Consider the following 13,937-nt stretch of genomic DNA (forward strand, 5'->3'; position numbering starts at 1 on the left):
GAGTCAGTGCTCCATTCACCTGGAGATGCTGGCCACACGATTTCCCTCTGAGCGGGCCAAGGTGGGATTTATCATCTCCCTTCTGTCGGGCAGGGCCTTGGAGTGGGCCACCCCGCTGTGGGAGCGTGGGGATCCCCTGGTAAAGAGTGCCACCCATTTTCTGGTCACTTTGAAGCAGGTGTTCCTGGGGCCTCGGGTCAGGCACGACACCGCACTGCAGTTGCCGGCCCTAACCCAGGGTTCGTCTCTAGTCAGTCAGTATGCCATCCTCTTCAGAACTCTGGCCTCAGAGCTTTAGTGGCCAGATAAGGTTCTCATACCTATTTTCTGGCGAGGCCTGGCTGATCATGTCAAAGACGCCCTGGCCACCAGGGAGGTTCCCACCACCTTGGAGGAGCTCATTATGGTATCCACCCAAATTAACATTCGCTTCACTGAGCGAGGGCTGGAGCACTCCAAGTCCCGCCAACAATATAGATTGGCTCCAAACTTTGTTAGGCCGCTGGAACCCCTCAGTCAACCGCCTGAGCCTCCAGAGGCCATGGAGGTGTCTTGCATGGGGTCCAGGGTCCGATCCGTGCGGGTACCTTCAGTCTGCTTCTGTTGTCGGCAGACTGGGCACCTAGCTAACCAGTGCCGACAGCGCCCGGGAAACGCTCCCGTCTAGTGGTTATCGGAAGGGGCCCACTAGACACAGCGACTTTCTCCTCCAAGCTCCTGTTTAAAGGGGCGTTAGAATTTAATTCTTCCACTCTGGTGGTGGAGGTTTGTGTGGACTCTGGAGCAGAGGGCAATTTCATGTCATCTGCCTTCACCCTACAACACGCAATCCCCCTGGTCCTGCTACCTCAGCCAGTCACTATCAGAGTGGTGAATGGTGCGACACTCCCGTCCCAAATCACCCACCAGATGGCTCCACTGAGACTCTCGCTGTCTCCTTCCCATCAGGAGATGCTGTCTCTTCTTGTCATGCCCGAAGGTATCGACCAGGTCCTCCTAGGAGTTCCCTGGTTACGAGCTCACTCTCCTCACATAGAGTGGTCCTCGGGAAAAATCCTCGGTTGGATCAAGTCCTGCGAGGGTAGGTGTTTGAGGGACTGCGTACAGGTCACTACCTCTGAGGCTCCCGCAGATCTCTCCTCGCATCCCAAGCCATACCAGCAGTATGCAGACGTTTTCTCCAAGAAGGCGGCGGAGACCCTTCCACCGCACCGCCCTTACGACTATCCTATTGACCTCTTGCCCGGTGCTGAGCCTCCCCGGAGTCGAATCTACCCCCTATCTCTCCCAGAGACAGAAGCCATGTCTCAGTATATCAGGGAGAATCTGGCAAGAGGATTCATTAGGAAGTTGGTGTCTCCAGCGGGAGCGGGATTCTTCTTTGTCCAAAAGAAGAATGGAGAATTACGTCTGTGCATCGATTACAGGGGTCTTAACGCCATAACCGTTAAGAACAAGTATCCTCTACCCCTGATATCGGAACTGTTCGATAGGCTACGGGGAGTGAGAGTGTTTACTAAGCTTGATCTGTGAGGAGTCTATAACCTGATTCGCATCCGTGAGGGGGACTAATGGAAGACAGCATTTAACACCAGAGATGGGCACTATGAATACCTGGTGATGCCCTTTGGGCTATGTAATGCGCCAGCCGTCTTCCAAGACTTTGTGAACGATATCTTCCGGGATATGCTTACCACCTTGGTAGTAGTCTATCTGGACGATATTCTCATTTACTCTCCAGATATTGACTCCCACCGGAGAGATGTTCGAAAAGTTTTCGATCTCCTGCGGGCAAACTCCCTTTACGCCAAGTTGGAGAAATGTGTGTTTGAGCAGGAGTCCTTGCCTTTCCTGGCCTATATCATTTTGGCCCAGGGGTTGGCCATGGATCCTGCCAAACTACAGGCGGTGATGGATTGGCAGGAGCCCCATTCTCTCAAAGCGGTGCAGCGCTTTATGGGGTTCATAAATTACTATCGCCAATTTATCCCCCATTTCTCAACTTTGGTAGCGCCCTTGGTAGCCCTCACCAAGAAGGGTGTAAACCCCAAACTGTGGTCGGAAACTATCTCAAAGGCCTTCGCCGCTATTAAATCCCACTTCGCTAGCACTCCCATTCTACATCGCCCCAATGTGGATAAACCCTTCATTCTGGAGGTGGATGCCTCTTCCGTCGGTGCTGGAGCGGTCCTGTTCCAGAAGGACTCGCAAGGTCGGAAGCACCCATGCTTCTTCTCTAAGACCTTCACACCGGCGGAGAGGAATTATTCCATCGGGGACAGGGAGTTGCTAGCAATGAAGCTGGCCTTCTCAGAGTGGAGACACCTCCTGGAGGGGGCTCGCCATCCTTTCCAGGTGTTCACCGACCACAAAAATTTGGTCTATCTACAGACTGACCAGCGGCTGAATTCTCGCCAGGCCAGATGGTCCTTGTTCTTCTCCCGATTCCATTTCACCCTGCATTTTCTCTCTGGGGAGAAGAACGTCCGGGCCAACGCTCTTTCTCGCTCCATGGTGTCATCTGAGGAGGAGGAGGAGCCTTGGCTGATAGTTCCATCAGAGAGTCTGAGGACCGTGGCTCCGGTTGCTCTCGAGTCGGTAACTCCGTGCAAGACTTTTGTCCCTGCCCATCTGCGACCGGAGGTCCTCTCTTGGGCTCATTCATCCAGGGTGGGGGTCATTTTGGGACCAAACGAACCTCTGATCTCCTGGTGAGGACGTACTGGTGGCCGCATATGGCTCGTGACGTCAAGGACTATATTCAGGCGTGCGTCTCTTGCTCCCAGAATCGGTCCTCTCGGCAGCGGCCCTCTGGGTTACGCTATCCCCTGCCGATTGCGGACAGGCCCTGGGAGATGGTCGGTATGGACTTTGTGGTGGGTCTGCCCAAGTCCAGTGGCAGCACCGTCATTTGGGTGGTCACCGATCATTTCTCCAAGATGGTGCATCTGGTACCACTCTCTCGGCTACCTTCGGCACGGGGCCTGGCAGCGTTGTTTATTAAACATGTTTTCCGCCTATACGGCATGCCAGATAAGATTGTCAGCGACCGGGGTCCTCAGTTTGCATCTCGGTTCTGGAGAGAGCTCTGTTCTCTGCTCAGCATTGAGCTAAATCTCTCCTCGGCCTATCAACCCGAGACGAATGGGTTGGTTGAGAGCGCCAACCAGACCCTGGTGACATACCTGCGACATTTTGTCTCGGCCAAGCAGGATGATTGGGCATCTTTGCTGCCATGGGCGGAATTCACCTTGAACAACGCTGTGGCCGACTCCACCGGTCAGACGCCATTCCTCCTAAATTACGGTCAGCATCCGCACGTCCCTGTGCCCATGCCCGTGTCGTCCACCGACTCTAGAGTGGCAGACTGGGCGGTGGAGGCACGTGACATTTGTGATCGTACGCAGGACGCTATCCGGGCCTCCAAGGAGAGAATGAGGTCCTCCGCTAATACTCGCCGGCGCCCTGCTCTGACCTTCGTCCCTGGCAACTTAGTGTGGCTCTCCGCTCGAAACATCAGGCTGTGGGCGGAATCCTTTAAGTTCGCACCGTGCTATATTGGCCCTTTCAAGGTCCTCGAGCAGATAAACCCTGTTGTCTACCGTCTGGCCCTCCACCACACTTGGCTATCTCAGACACGTTTCATGTGTCTCTCCTTAAGCCGGTTCACATGTCCCGGTTTTCTGAGCCATCTGCCGGGACATCAGACCTGTCATCTGACGAGTTTGAGGTCAATGCCATCGTGGGATGCAAGGTGATGTGGGGCAAAATGTTTTACTTGGTGGATTGGAAGGGTCATGGTCCAGAGGCTCGGACCTGGAGAACATCCACGCTCCTCTTCTCATTGCAGAATGAGGCTCAGAGAGGGGGGCCCTAGGAGGGGGGGTAATGTTAGGCGTCGGATTTCTGTCGCTGGACAGTGAGAATCCCGAGCCTTGCTCGTGGAGTGATTTCCCATTGGAAATCGAAGGTCACGTGCTCAGGTCCTGCTCCTGTTCGGATTGGCCCATCCGAGAAGCCAGGAAGGTCCCAGACGCTCGCGGCTATAAAAGGTTTGCATGGCCGCTCGGCCATGCGCTAGGATAGACTGTATTTACAGACCATGTGGAGTGAGTGATGTATGCACGTATGAATGTCTCTGGTGAATGACTCATTAAGAAACCCCTACCCTGGAACACGAAACGTGCTGGGAGGTGGGTTGAGTTAGTTTACATTACAAAGAGCGGGAAGAGTTGAGGATTAGAGGTCAGTTGGTTAGAGAGTTGGAGAGAAGAAGATCCCTGGAGAGAGGGATAGATGGATGGAAGTGCTGCAGCAGATCCCAGTGACCTGGGTCTGCTGGCACGGGAAAGGAGGAGAGAGAGCAACACAGACTGAAAGCCTGATTCTCCATAGAAAGAAAGATTAGTACGGAACGTGAGGAGTAAAAGGGAACAGAGGACGTGGGTTAGAAGAGAACCCTTCCTAGAAGTTCCAAGCGCAAGGCCGGGGCCCAGTCCCCGAGGTTGTATGGATACTATTGGTCCTGCAGCAGACACCGGAGGAGTAGAAGTAGTGACCACTTTATTGCCACACAAGACTTGGGGGCACAACAGCAACTGGATAGTGAGCCGGGACTTAGTAGCAAGAAGTCCCTGAAGCAGGCTACAGCTGTCTGCCGTACAAGTAGAGTTCATAAGAACATCGGACAGGAGGAACTCCAGTGTAACTCAGTACTAGGAGTACTTCATTTAAAGGCGCTATAAGAGGAGACGTTCAGAAAGGCACATGTTGGCGGAGTGTTGGAAAGGAGTATTCCATCTGGCCTGGAGGCTGACTGAGTCCCTGACCCGGAGGACACGGCACGGAGGCAGGCACCTGTTTGTACAACAGACTGTGAGTAAAGCTTTGGAACTACATGCCCTGGTGTCCTCCACTTATTCCTGCGCCAACCTGCCCAGCACTGCTACATCCCTTACGCCTGACACTACACCATCTACGAGTCACTTCACCTACTCAGCCCTGGGACTGCAGCCCTGCCTGTGGAGGGCTATAACATCACTGCTGCACCACACCATCTGTCCCAGAGGATCTGTCTGCAGCATCGGCTTACATCTTCATTGCCGAACACCACAGGTGGCGTCACGAATCACTTATAAACTTTCATCACCATAAGCACACTAAAACAACCTCTTTTACAATGGGCGCCCAGGGCCACAGGTCGGGTTACAGCTCGTGACATTTCCCATTGGAGCTCATCGGGCCTGGGTGTGAAGGCGTCCCACAAAGCTGGTAGAGAAAAGACCCCAAAACACTTGTGTCTGTAATTGCAGCGAAAGGTGGCCCTATAAAGTATTGAGTCATGGAGGGCAGAATACAAATGTACTCCACAATTTTTTTTTTAGAAAACCATGCATCATTTCCTTTACACTTCACAAATATTTGCTGCTTTGTGTTGGTATATCACATAAAATCCTAATAAAATACATTGAAATTTATGGGTGTAACGTGAAAAAATGTGGAAAAGTTCACGGGGTATGCACACTTTTTCAAGGCACTGGATATGTGTGTATGAGTGGCACAGTGCATATATAAATATATATGTGTGTGTGTGTGTGTGTGTGAATCTATGTATATACTGTATTTATATTTTTTAATGTATGTATGTATTCTGTGGGAGACATTACAATGTATAATAAATGTATTTAGTCCTCTCAACCGCAGCAAAAAAAAAAAAAGCAAACTGTCTAAAGAAATGTCACCTTAAAATGTATTACTATCAATGCACATAATAAATGATGGTAACACACAATAAAATAAGGAAAATATAGACCAAACTTACGAAAGCACATTTCCAATGTAGGCATAGTAGGAGCAGCAGTAAGGAGGAGTCCCATCACAGCAGTAGGATTTGCAGTCTATTCCACAGTGTGCTAGGCAGGATTCTAGATGAGGAGACAGAGATAGGCCGGGTAAGGGATGCGAAGTCTGGATTGCACATTTTCAGAGTTTTGTAAAATTTAGTTTGGATGTTTTGAAAATTGTATCTGTTCCAAAATTAAAGGGGTTGTCCAGTGAAAAAAGTGATCAGCTATCTACTGGATAGGTGATAACTTACTGATTGGTGGTGTCTGACCGCTAGGAATTTTAGCTCCTTTACAGAGTGGAGTGGCAATTGGAACGCCGGTCCGTCTCTCCATTCATTCTAAGTGGCGCTATCAGAAAAAGCCGAGTTCAATAGTTGGCTGCCCCATAAGTAATGAATGGGCAATGGGCATGTGTACTGCAGCGCCATTCTAAGGCTAGGTTCACACGTTGTGGTTTTTAATGCAAATGAAAAGCTGCTTTTTACAGTCCTAGCTAAAGCTATTAGATTACAGAAATCTCATCAACATACTTTTTTTTTTCCTGACAATAAAAAAATCAGCGTTTTTGCAGAGTCTTTGCAGCGTTTTTGGTGAATAGTGCTAACTTTAGTTAGCGTGTACTGTGGAAACATCGCACCAAAAAAACGGAGCAAAGAAACACCATGAAAAATGCTGCTAAAACTCTGAAAATGGGCGTTTTGAACACATAGCTGTCTGATCTCAGATCACAATGGATGGAATGGTCGCATATTTCCAGAATTGAGTGTGGCAGCGCTATAGAAATATATGAAGTGGTCACGCTCGGGTCAGGAGATGCGCAGCCATCACTGAAATCTGAGATCGGACCGATGATGGCAGACACTTGAAAGAGCCCTTATGCTTGTTACCAACATTAACCAACCCTGTTCATTCAGGCTGTCCAATGTCCAGTGTCAGATTGTGGATACACTAAACAAAATAACCTGTGTCCCAGTGGTCGCCATCACCTTGGGGCTTATAGTATTTAATTTGTAAGCAAACTGTGCATTAAACGCCACCGGGATGGAACCCCAACCAAATTTGACTCCACCAGTCTTGACTCTGCCTGCTTTCAGTCACTTTAATGAAGAACTGATATTGTACATGAGCAGCAATCTTTAAACCAGGAACAATATTTAGGCACCCCCCATTGTTGGGATCGGATGATGGACCCCCATAGATCAGATGACAAATTCTGTGGTGGAGGAATACCTTCTTTAAATACATGCTCATATCCAAAAAGATTCTAATTTTTGAGTGGTTAGTGTTTTTTTTAATTAAACACTAACATAAAACAGGATCCATGTCCGGGTGGGAGGAAAAAGAGCATTTTCTGATAGGCTGGCACAAGAGGTACAAAACATATGGTCCTTGGACCAAGCGTGGTAGATTTTGATGGTGCTTATCTCCATCTTGTATAGTAAAATGGCATGTATGGTCAAAACCTTCTTCCCCCCCTCAAAAAAAAAAAAATGAAGGCTCCATTTTCAAGGAAGGGGTTATGGCCATTATTATCACCTTGCCTGGAAAGAGAACGTAGCCCTTTAGGACAGTGTTCTGGAGGATGAGGCATGTCCATGTTTTTCACATAAATTTCAATGGTAATACTTTTTTCTTCCTGTTGGGGCACTGCAGGAGAACTGACGACTTGTTGGAGGGTTCTTCCACAGATCACCGATTATCGCCGGGGTTTTTAGAAGGTGTAGACCTTTTGATCAGCTTATCACCAGAAGTGGTGTACCCTGATATAAACTGGACAATCCTTTTAAACAATATGAGTTATGAATATATTATAGCATGAGGAAATGTTTGTTCTGTTGCTTATGCATAACCTCCAAACATGTACTGTCATCAGTATATAAGCTGATGCAAATATATAAAAATGATATACTGTATATACTATATATCTAAAAAACACAGGACCACTGTAACAGAGCAGGGCTAATTTAATGGATAGCGCACAGTAATGCTGTTATCTCCTCCAGCAATTCCATTCAGGACTGATTTCTACAATTTATTTTCTCAGAACAGCTAGAGAAGCAAAAAGAAATAAGATTAAGAAGAGAGAAATGTTTATATTCGTATGGGAAACAAAATACAGATTGTTATATGTGCTGAGATTTGCAGACCTCCAGGTGTAAACCAGGTGACTCACTTGAAAAAAGTTATTTGTACCCCTGCTGATTTGTAGTCCACCTGAACGTTTCTTCACAATCTTCTCTGGGGTTGTGTACCTTTTCCCCTCCCTCCCAGACGTTGCCAATCACAGCTCGGCATCTGAATAAGCCATCTATCAGTCTCAGAGGCTGAAGAGCTGTGATTGGTAGCATCTGTGAGGGAGGAATGAAAGCACATGACCCTATAGAAGACCCTGAAGAAACACTCAGTTGAACTACAAGCAGAGATTTCACATAGTACGCTCCAGAAGAAACAAATGCGAATATCTATGAATGGAGTGAGGGCGCACAAAATGAAGAACAATGTCAGAATCAGGGAAGCGCAGATATTTTTGCAAAGTATTTAAATAATTTTTTTGAGCAAGTGACAGGTACTCTTTAAATAAATGGTCAATGTCTAATGACACAACGACTTCCAACTGGTCATACACAGACCTGGACTAATTGATTGTTGGTTTATTGGGTCCTCTCAATGTTGGATGTCAGTATAAAGAAAGTTTTTATGGAGGCCTCCCAGAGCAAATGTTAGGGAGAAGACCGGGCTGCGGGTATCTGCTTGCTGGGACCAGAGCTGTTAAGGCTGCATCCCCTGTTGCCTGGGGGAAGAAATGAGAAGGCGGAACAACCTCATGACCTGGGTAGGTAGGGGGACATAAAAAGAAAAGTGTATGCAGCAGTAGGGAGTTTGGGGCTAACCTGCAGCAGTGCGCAGTCAGGTGAGCGGCATGCTAAGTCCCACCGAGTATCAGTGCTGCGACAGGCCGCACTGGTTGGGCCCCACCGTCTGCAGAGGGACCGCTGCGCTGAGTGGGGCCATGCGTTCTGCAGTAGCCAGAGAGAGGAGTGCTCCATCTCATGAGCATAGGCATTGTGCAGACCAGCGTCCGCTGATTCCCGCCGCCAACAGCAGGGACTTGAGAGAGGTGCAGTTTACCCGGTGACCACCCTAGAGCAAGGCGCCGTACGTTACGTGTCCGTGAGTACCACGCATGTGCCAGATAAGAGAGACCGGGTATGGGACAGATACTTATGCTCTGATTTGCCAGTTTATACTTGCCGATCTACGTTGGACCCAGACGGCGCTGCGACCTTAATTATCTCGGCTGCATCAACTTATGGACTAGGGGCTCAGCGGAAGGTACTGAAGACCGACCGCTGCCTCCAGGAGATGGATCCTCGATGGACAAGCACCGCACCAGCCGTTGTTGGCACTATTGACTTCACAGCCTGAGAAATGACTGCCACATTAAAGGGAATCTGTCACCCTTTTTTTCCCCTATTAGCTGCCGCCATAGACATCGGGGGCTTATCTACAGCATTCTGTAATGCTGTAGATAAGCCTCCGATGTAACCTGAAAGAGAAGAAAAACACGTTATATTATACTCACGGAGGTGGGCGGTCCGGTCCGATGGGTGTTGCGGTCCTGTCCGGCGCCTCCCTTCTTCATGCGATGACGTACTCTTCTCCCGTCCTGAAATGGCTCCGGCGCAGGCGCATTGCTCTGCCCTGTTGAGGGCAGAGCAGAATTCTGCAGTGCGCAGGCGCCAGACCTCTCCCGACGCCTGCTCACTGCTGGACTCTGCTCTGCCCTCAACAGGGCAGAGCAGTGCGCCTGCGCCGGAACCATTACAGGATGGGAGAAGAGGACGTCATTGCATGAGGAAGGGAGGCGCCAGAATGGACGGCGACACCCATCGGACCGGACCGCCCACCTCCGTGAGTATAATATAACATTTTTTCTTCTCTTTCAGGTTACATCGGAGGCTTATCTACAGCATTACAGAATGCTGTAGATAAGCCCCCGATGTCTATGCCGGCAGGTGAAAGGCCAAAAAAAGGGTGACACAGTCTTTCATTCTACTCTCATTATATACAGCAGTCGGCAGACTGACGAAGGCCAATTGTAGGCCGAAACGTCTTATTGTGACTGCCAAATAAAAACCTTGTCTTGAAAAGGATCATTCAGTTGAGTGCCAAGTTACTTTATTATTCACTTTGGTCTGGGTAAGCTACTTGTGCACCCTGTAGTAGTGCCACGCTATACTTTACATAACAAGTACTATGTCTCAGCAGTTATAGTGACTTCATACCCGATCATCTCCCAAAGGAACAAATGTGATAGCAACGTCTCACCTACTCTGCAAGTCCTTGGAGGGTTCCCAGGTGTACAGAGCTGCTTATCCAGCTCTACGCACCTCTAACCATATAACCAGAGACATGATTAGGTCATTAATTAAAGATAGTTGCTAGCAGCTTAAAATACTAAGAAGACAGAGAATGAGATAGCTGTGACATCTGTGTATAACAAATGCTGCAGAGGCAAAGGTGTTTTAAGGTCAAATTTCTGCCCTGACTTATGATACAAGTGGATGTGCGCTTTTTTTTAGGGAGGACCTGTCAGTAGCCATAAATATGTAATTTACTTACCTGGTGTATATGACGCTGCTCACCTGAATCTGGTGTTGTTTTTCTTTTGTTGCTACACCTATTCATTCCCTTTTCTATTTAAGTAACTCTAGTTTTTTTTAGCCAAGTGGGTGCTGATCTCTACTCTTCTCTGTGATCATTTTCTTGAGGACCATGCTCAGTTGCCTACAAAAGAGTAGATCTGCATTCAGGGAAAAGGCGGCCATAGCTCGGGGATGTCGAGGAGCAGAAGCAAAAAAATTAAAAAAATGCTGGATTCAGGAGAAGAGTGGGATTTACACAAGGTTAAAAAAAATTACATATTTATGGCAAGTGACAGGTCCTCTGTATGGAGATGATTGATTATTGATTTTTCCCGTAGAATTAGCGTATTATCTCTGGCATATTCCCTGTTTATACTGGGAAATGTGTGGCCAACCGTTATTCCTTTTTGGTCTGTACAAATGACCTGATTATCTTTGAAACAGGCACTTTGCTCGTTAATCGTCTGATCAGTGGTCAGCGATCAGGAATAAACATTCTTACAAAAGTTCATTGGCTAAACATCATTCATGCAAAGGATCCTTTGTTCTCTGAATTCAGTGAATGTTATCACTCACAGTGCCATAAAATTCCATATATTCTGATAATTTATTGTTTCAAGTGCAGGATTGCAAAGTAATCAGCAATCTCAAGCTAACAGAAGCAGAGGATTTAAGATTCTATTTTTCACGAGCAGATAATTGTTTAAACGATGATCAATGGGACCGTAATGAGCGAACAATGTCTGACAAGTGTTTATACCGGCCTGACCATGCCCTCCCCTCCCGTTGACGGTGCACGTGGCAAATTTGATGCCTCTACCCCTCTTGTTCCCCAGATACGCCTCTGACGGTAGAGGTGGTTCTGTTCTGGATTTTGCAATGAGGCTCAAAAACTACAGTATACATCTGAGATACAAAGCAAAATTTGGTGTGCGTTGTACGTTGGATGATGAATCTGAAGAACTTCTACTCTTACAAGTAAACTTTTCTAGAAAAGTCTGTTCCAAAATATTTTATAATCTATCAGGTCCCATTAATGCTGGATTAATGGCGGCAAACTGTACCAGCTCATAACTGCAGAAGGCTGTAAAATTCACAAGATTTACCAACTAGCAGATGGTTCCAACAATACCTACATGATTACAGTGATAACATTCTGCAATTCTAGAATACTGTGCCCTTGAGTCATTTGCAAATGAGAAAGAGGTAATCACCGAATCATTGTTCCAGGACTGTAACATTATACTGGGACGACATTTCATCTTTGCCAATATTTTAAAATAATTTTCAGGGACAGTTGTCTACTGAGCCAGTTCATTTCCAAATACAATGTATTTATACATAGAACCAATCAGCATCCTTATATAAATACAGCAGTGGGACTGATACAAAAAAATCACCACGGTTTGAAGCCTTACCAGTGCCAATTTTAATCAACTTGTCAACTAAATGTTTTTCTTTCATGTCTCTGTAGATCCCTACGTATGGAAAATCATGCGGTATCCCTATCAGTGTACTCATAAAATAGTACATATATTCGTTGACTACTTTCAAGTGAACCTGTCACCAGTACAAAAGTGATGTTTTTGCTCTTATTTTATTACCGCTGCTCTCTTGAGTATTCAGTTTTATTTCCTTTTTTTTCAATCCACCATACAGTTCCATAGATATGGTCATTTCTATTTAATGTTGCTTTTTATGGTATTAAAGAAGGTGATGTAGATTTCTTAGTGCTGTGTCTTAAGGCTGCTCTGCATTATTATCCTATGAGCCTATTCTGACTCCATAACTAGGCTGCAAGTATAGGTCTCTTGAGATTGTGTTTCTATACCAGTACTCACACCAAGAAACTTTATCAGATAGCTTGACTCGACTACAGAGGGAATTTCGACTGCAGTATGAAAATTCCAGAAGAAGTTTAGTCTCAGGCTGAATTCTTGTATTGCGCACAATAGTCACCGTAGCAGCTTTAGCAACTGCAGTAGGTAAAAAGACGATTCTGAACCAGAGATGTACATAGATAAACCTTGCAACATTCCTGGTGAACACTAACTGAGGAGGAAGAATGGGGGGTGATTTACATCGGAGCTGTGCTACAGGAAGAGAGTCAGGACAAACTTTTGAAAGGCAAACTGATTCCATAGCAGTGAAATAGCAAGAATACAATAATACAATACTCTATGATTCCCATGTCTTGGGTTGGGATATGTCAGAGTTTACAAAGGAGCACTGGAAAAAACAAAAAACAAAAAAGAGTTAAAGAGTATCAGAGACCTGCAAAACAGGTGAAGGCCTAGGACAGGGGAGTATGATGTATCTTATTTTTTTAACCACTTCCCAGATCCCAAAAAGAGAAAGCAAAATTTCATTTTGCTAGATTGGTGAAAATTGAATCACAAAAATGTAAAATTTGCTAGAATTTTTAGGAAATGCGTAATGAATTTGATTGATTGCGAATGGATTTGCTAATTTCTAATTGCAAATTATGCGGAATCTTTACCTACGAAACTATATATCAATCTGCTCAGCTGCTTCTACTCTACAATCAACTGCCTGCATAATATAGTTGCTACATTACCTTTGAGATAAGTGTTCTCTTCCACTTACAGACGCTCCAACTCTTGGGCCCTCTTAGGACCAGAGCTCACGTAATAAATAACATTACCTCTAAGTCATCAATTCATATTTTTCAGCCAAGAAACAAGTTAAATATTTCATTTAGATTGTATTATTTTCCGGTGCCCACTGCTTTACAAAACACCTTGTTACAAGGCAGCTGTGATTAATCTTAATTCTCGGATATCGCATGGAGCCAAATGTTTGGTTTTGGAGTAATTACATTTGGATAAACAGCTTTAGAAACATTTTCCTAATTTCTAATTTTTAAAGGCCGTTCCCTATAGAAACCTGCAGTATCACTGAGAGACGAGAATATTTAATTCACAGTCCAGCCCTGGGCCAAGAGACAAGGATCAACTTTTATTAGTAGTTACTAACTTCAATTAAAATGTCTAATAACGAAGCCTAATTTTCTGTATCTAATTGTGTGCAGTATTGGGTAGGGAATGGTTGCCACTGGGCTCTTATTGTGTAAAACACTACATGGAAACCAATTACAAGGTAAAAACGGATTCATTAAATCAGCTTGATAATCAAATCGTCCATAAAGTGGGTTAATGTCGCAGAACCGCTGAGTAAAGAGACAATCCTGAAAACCGCCCTTGAAGCAGTGGATAACAGAACGCATCAGCTGTGTTCTCCGGTGGCCCGCGGAAAAGCAGCGGTGAATTTCAGCTTTGTTTCCATTGTGAAAGAATGAGAAAAACTTTTTAATTATTTCACAATTTAGTTACATGAGGCAAAAAAAGGTTAATTGAATATGTCCGTATTATAAGATGAAGATGGTGCAGATCATTTTCTTAATGGATCTTACTTTTAATTAATG

At 46.0% G+C, this 13,937-nt stretch overlaps 1 protein-coding gene across 1 annotated transcript in view; it reads right to left on the reverse strand.

Moving 5' to 3' along the window:
• The window catches only part of CYYR1 (cysteine and tyrosine rich 1), a 112,643-nt gene that overhangs the window by 74,616 nt on the left and 24,090 nt on the right, over positions 1-13,937 (reverse strand). The window contains exon 2 of the mRNA XM_073584518.1: positions 5,822-5,924. Within this exon, the coding sequence (XP_073440619.1) occupies positions 5,822-5,924 (103 nt within the window). The remainder of the gene's footprint in view (positions 1-5,821; positions 5,925-13,937) is intronic.

This window comes from Dendrobates tinctorius, unplaced genomic scaffold (assembly GCF_039654945.1).
Source record: "Dendrobates tinctorius isolate UK_male_01 unplaced genomic scaffold, ASM3965494v1 ptg000084l, whole genome shotgun sequence".
Taxonomy (NCBI): domain Eukaryota; kingdom Metazoa; phylum Chordata; class Amphibia; order Anura; family Dendrobatidae; genus Dendrobates; species Dendrobates tinctorius.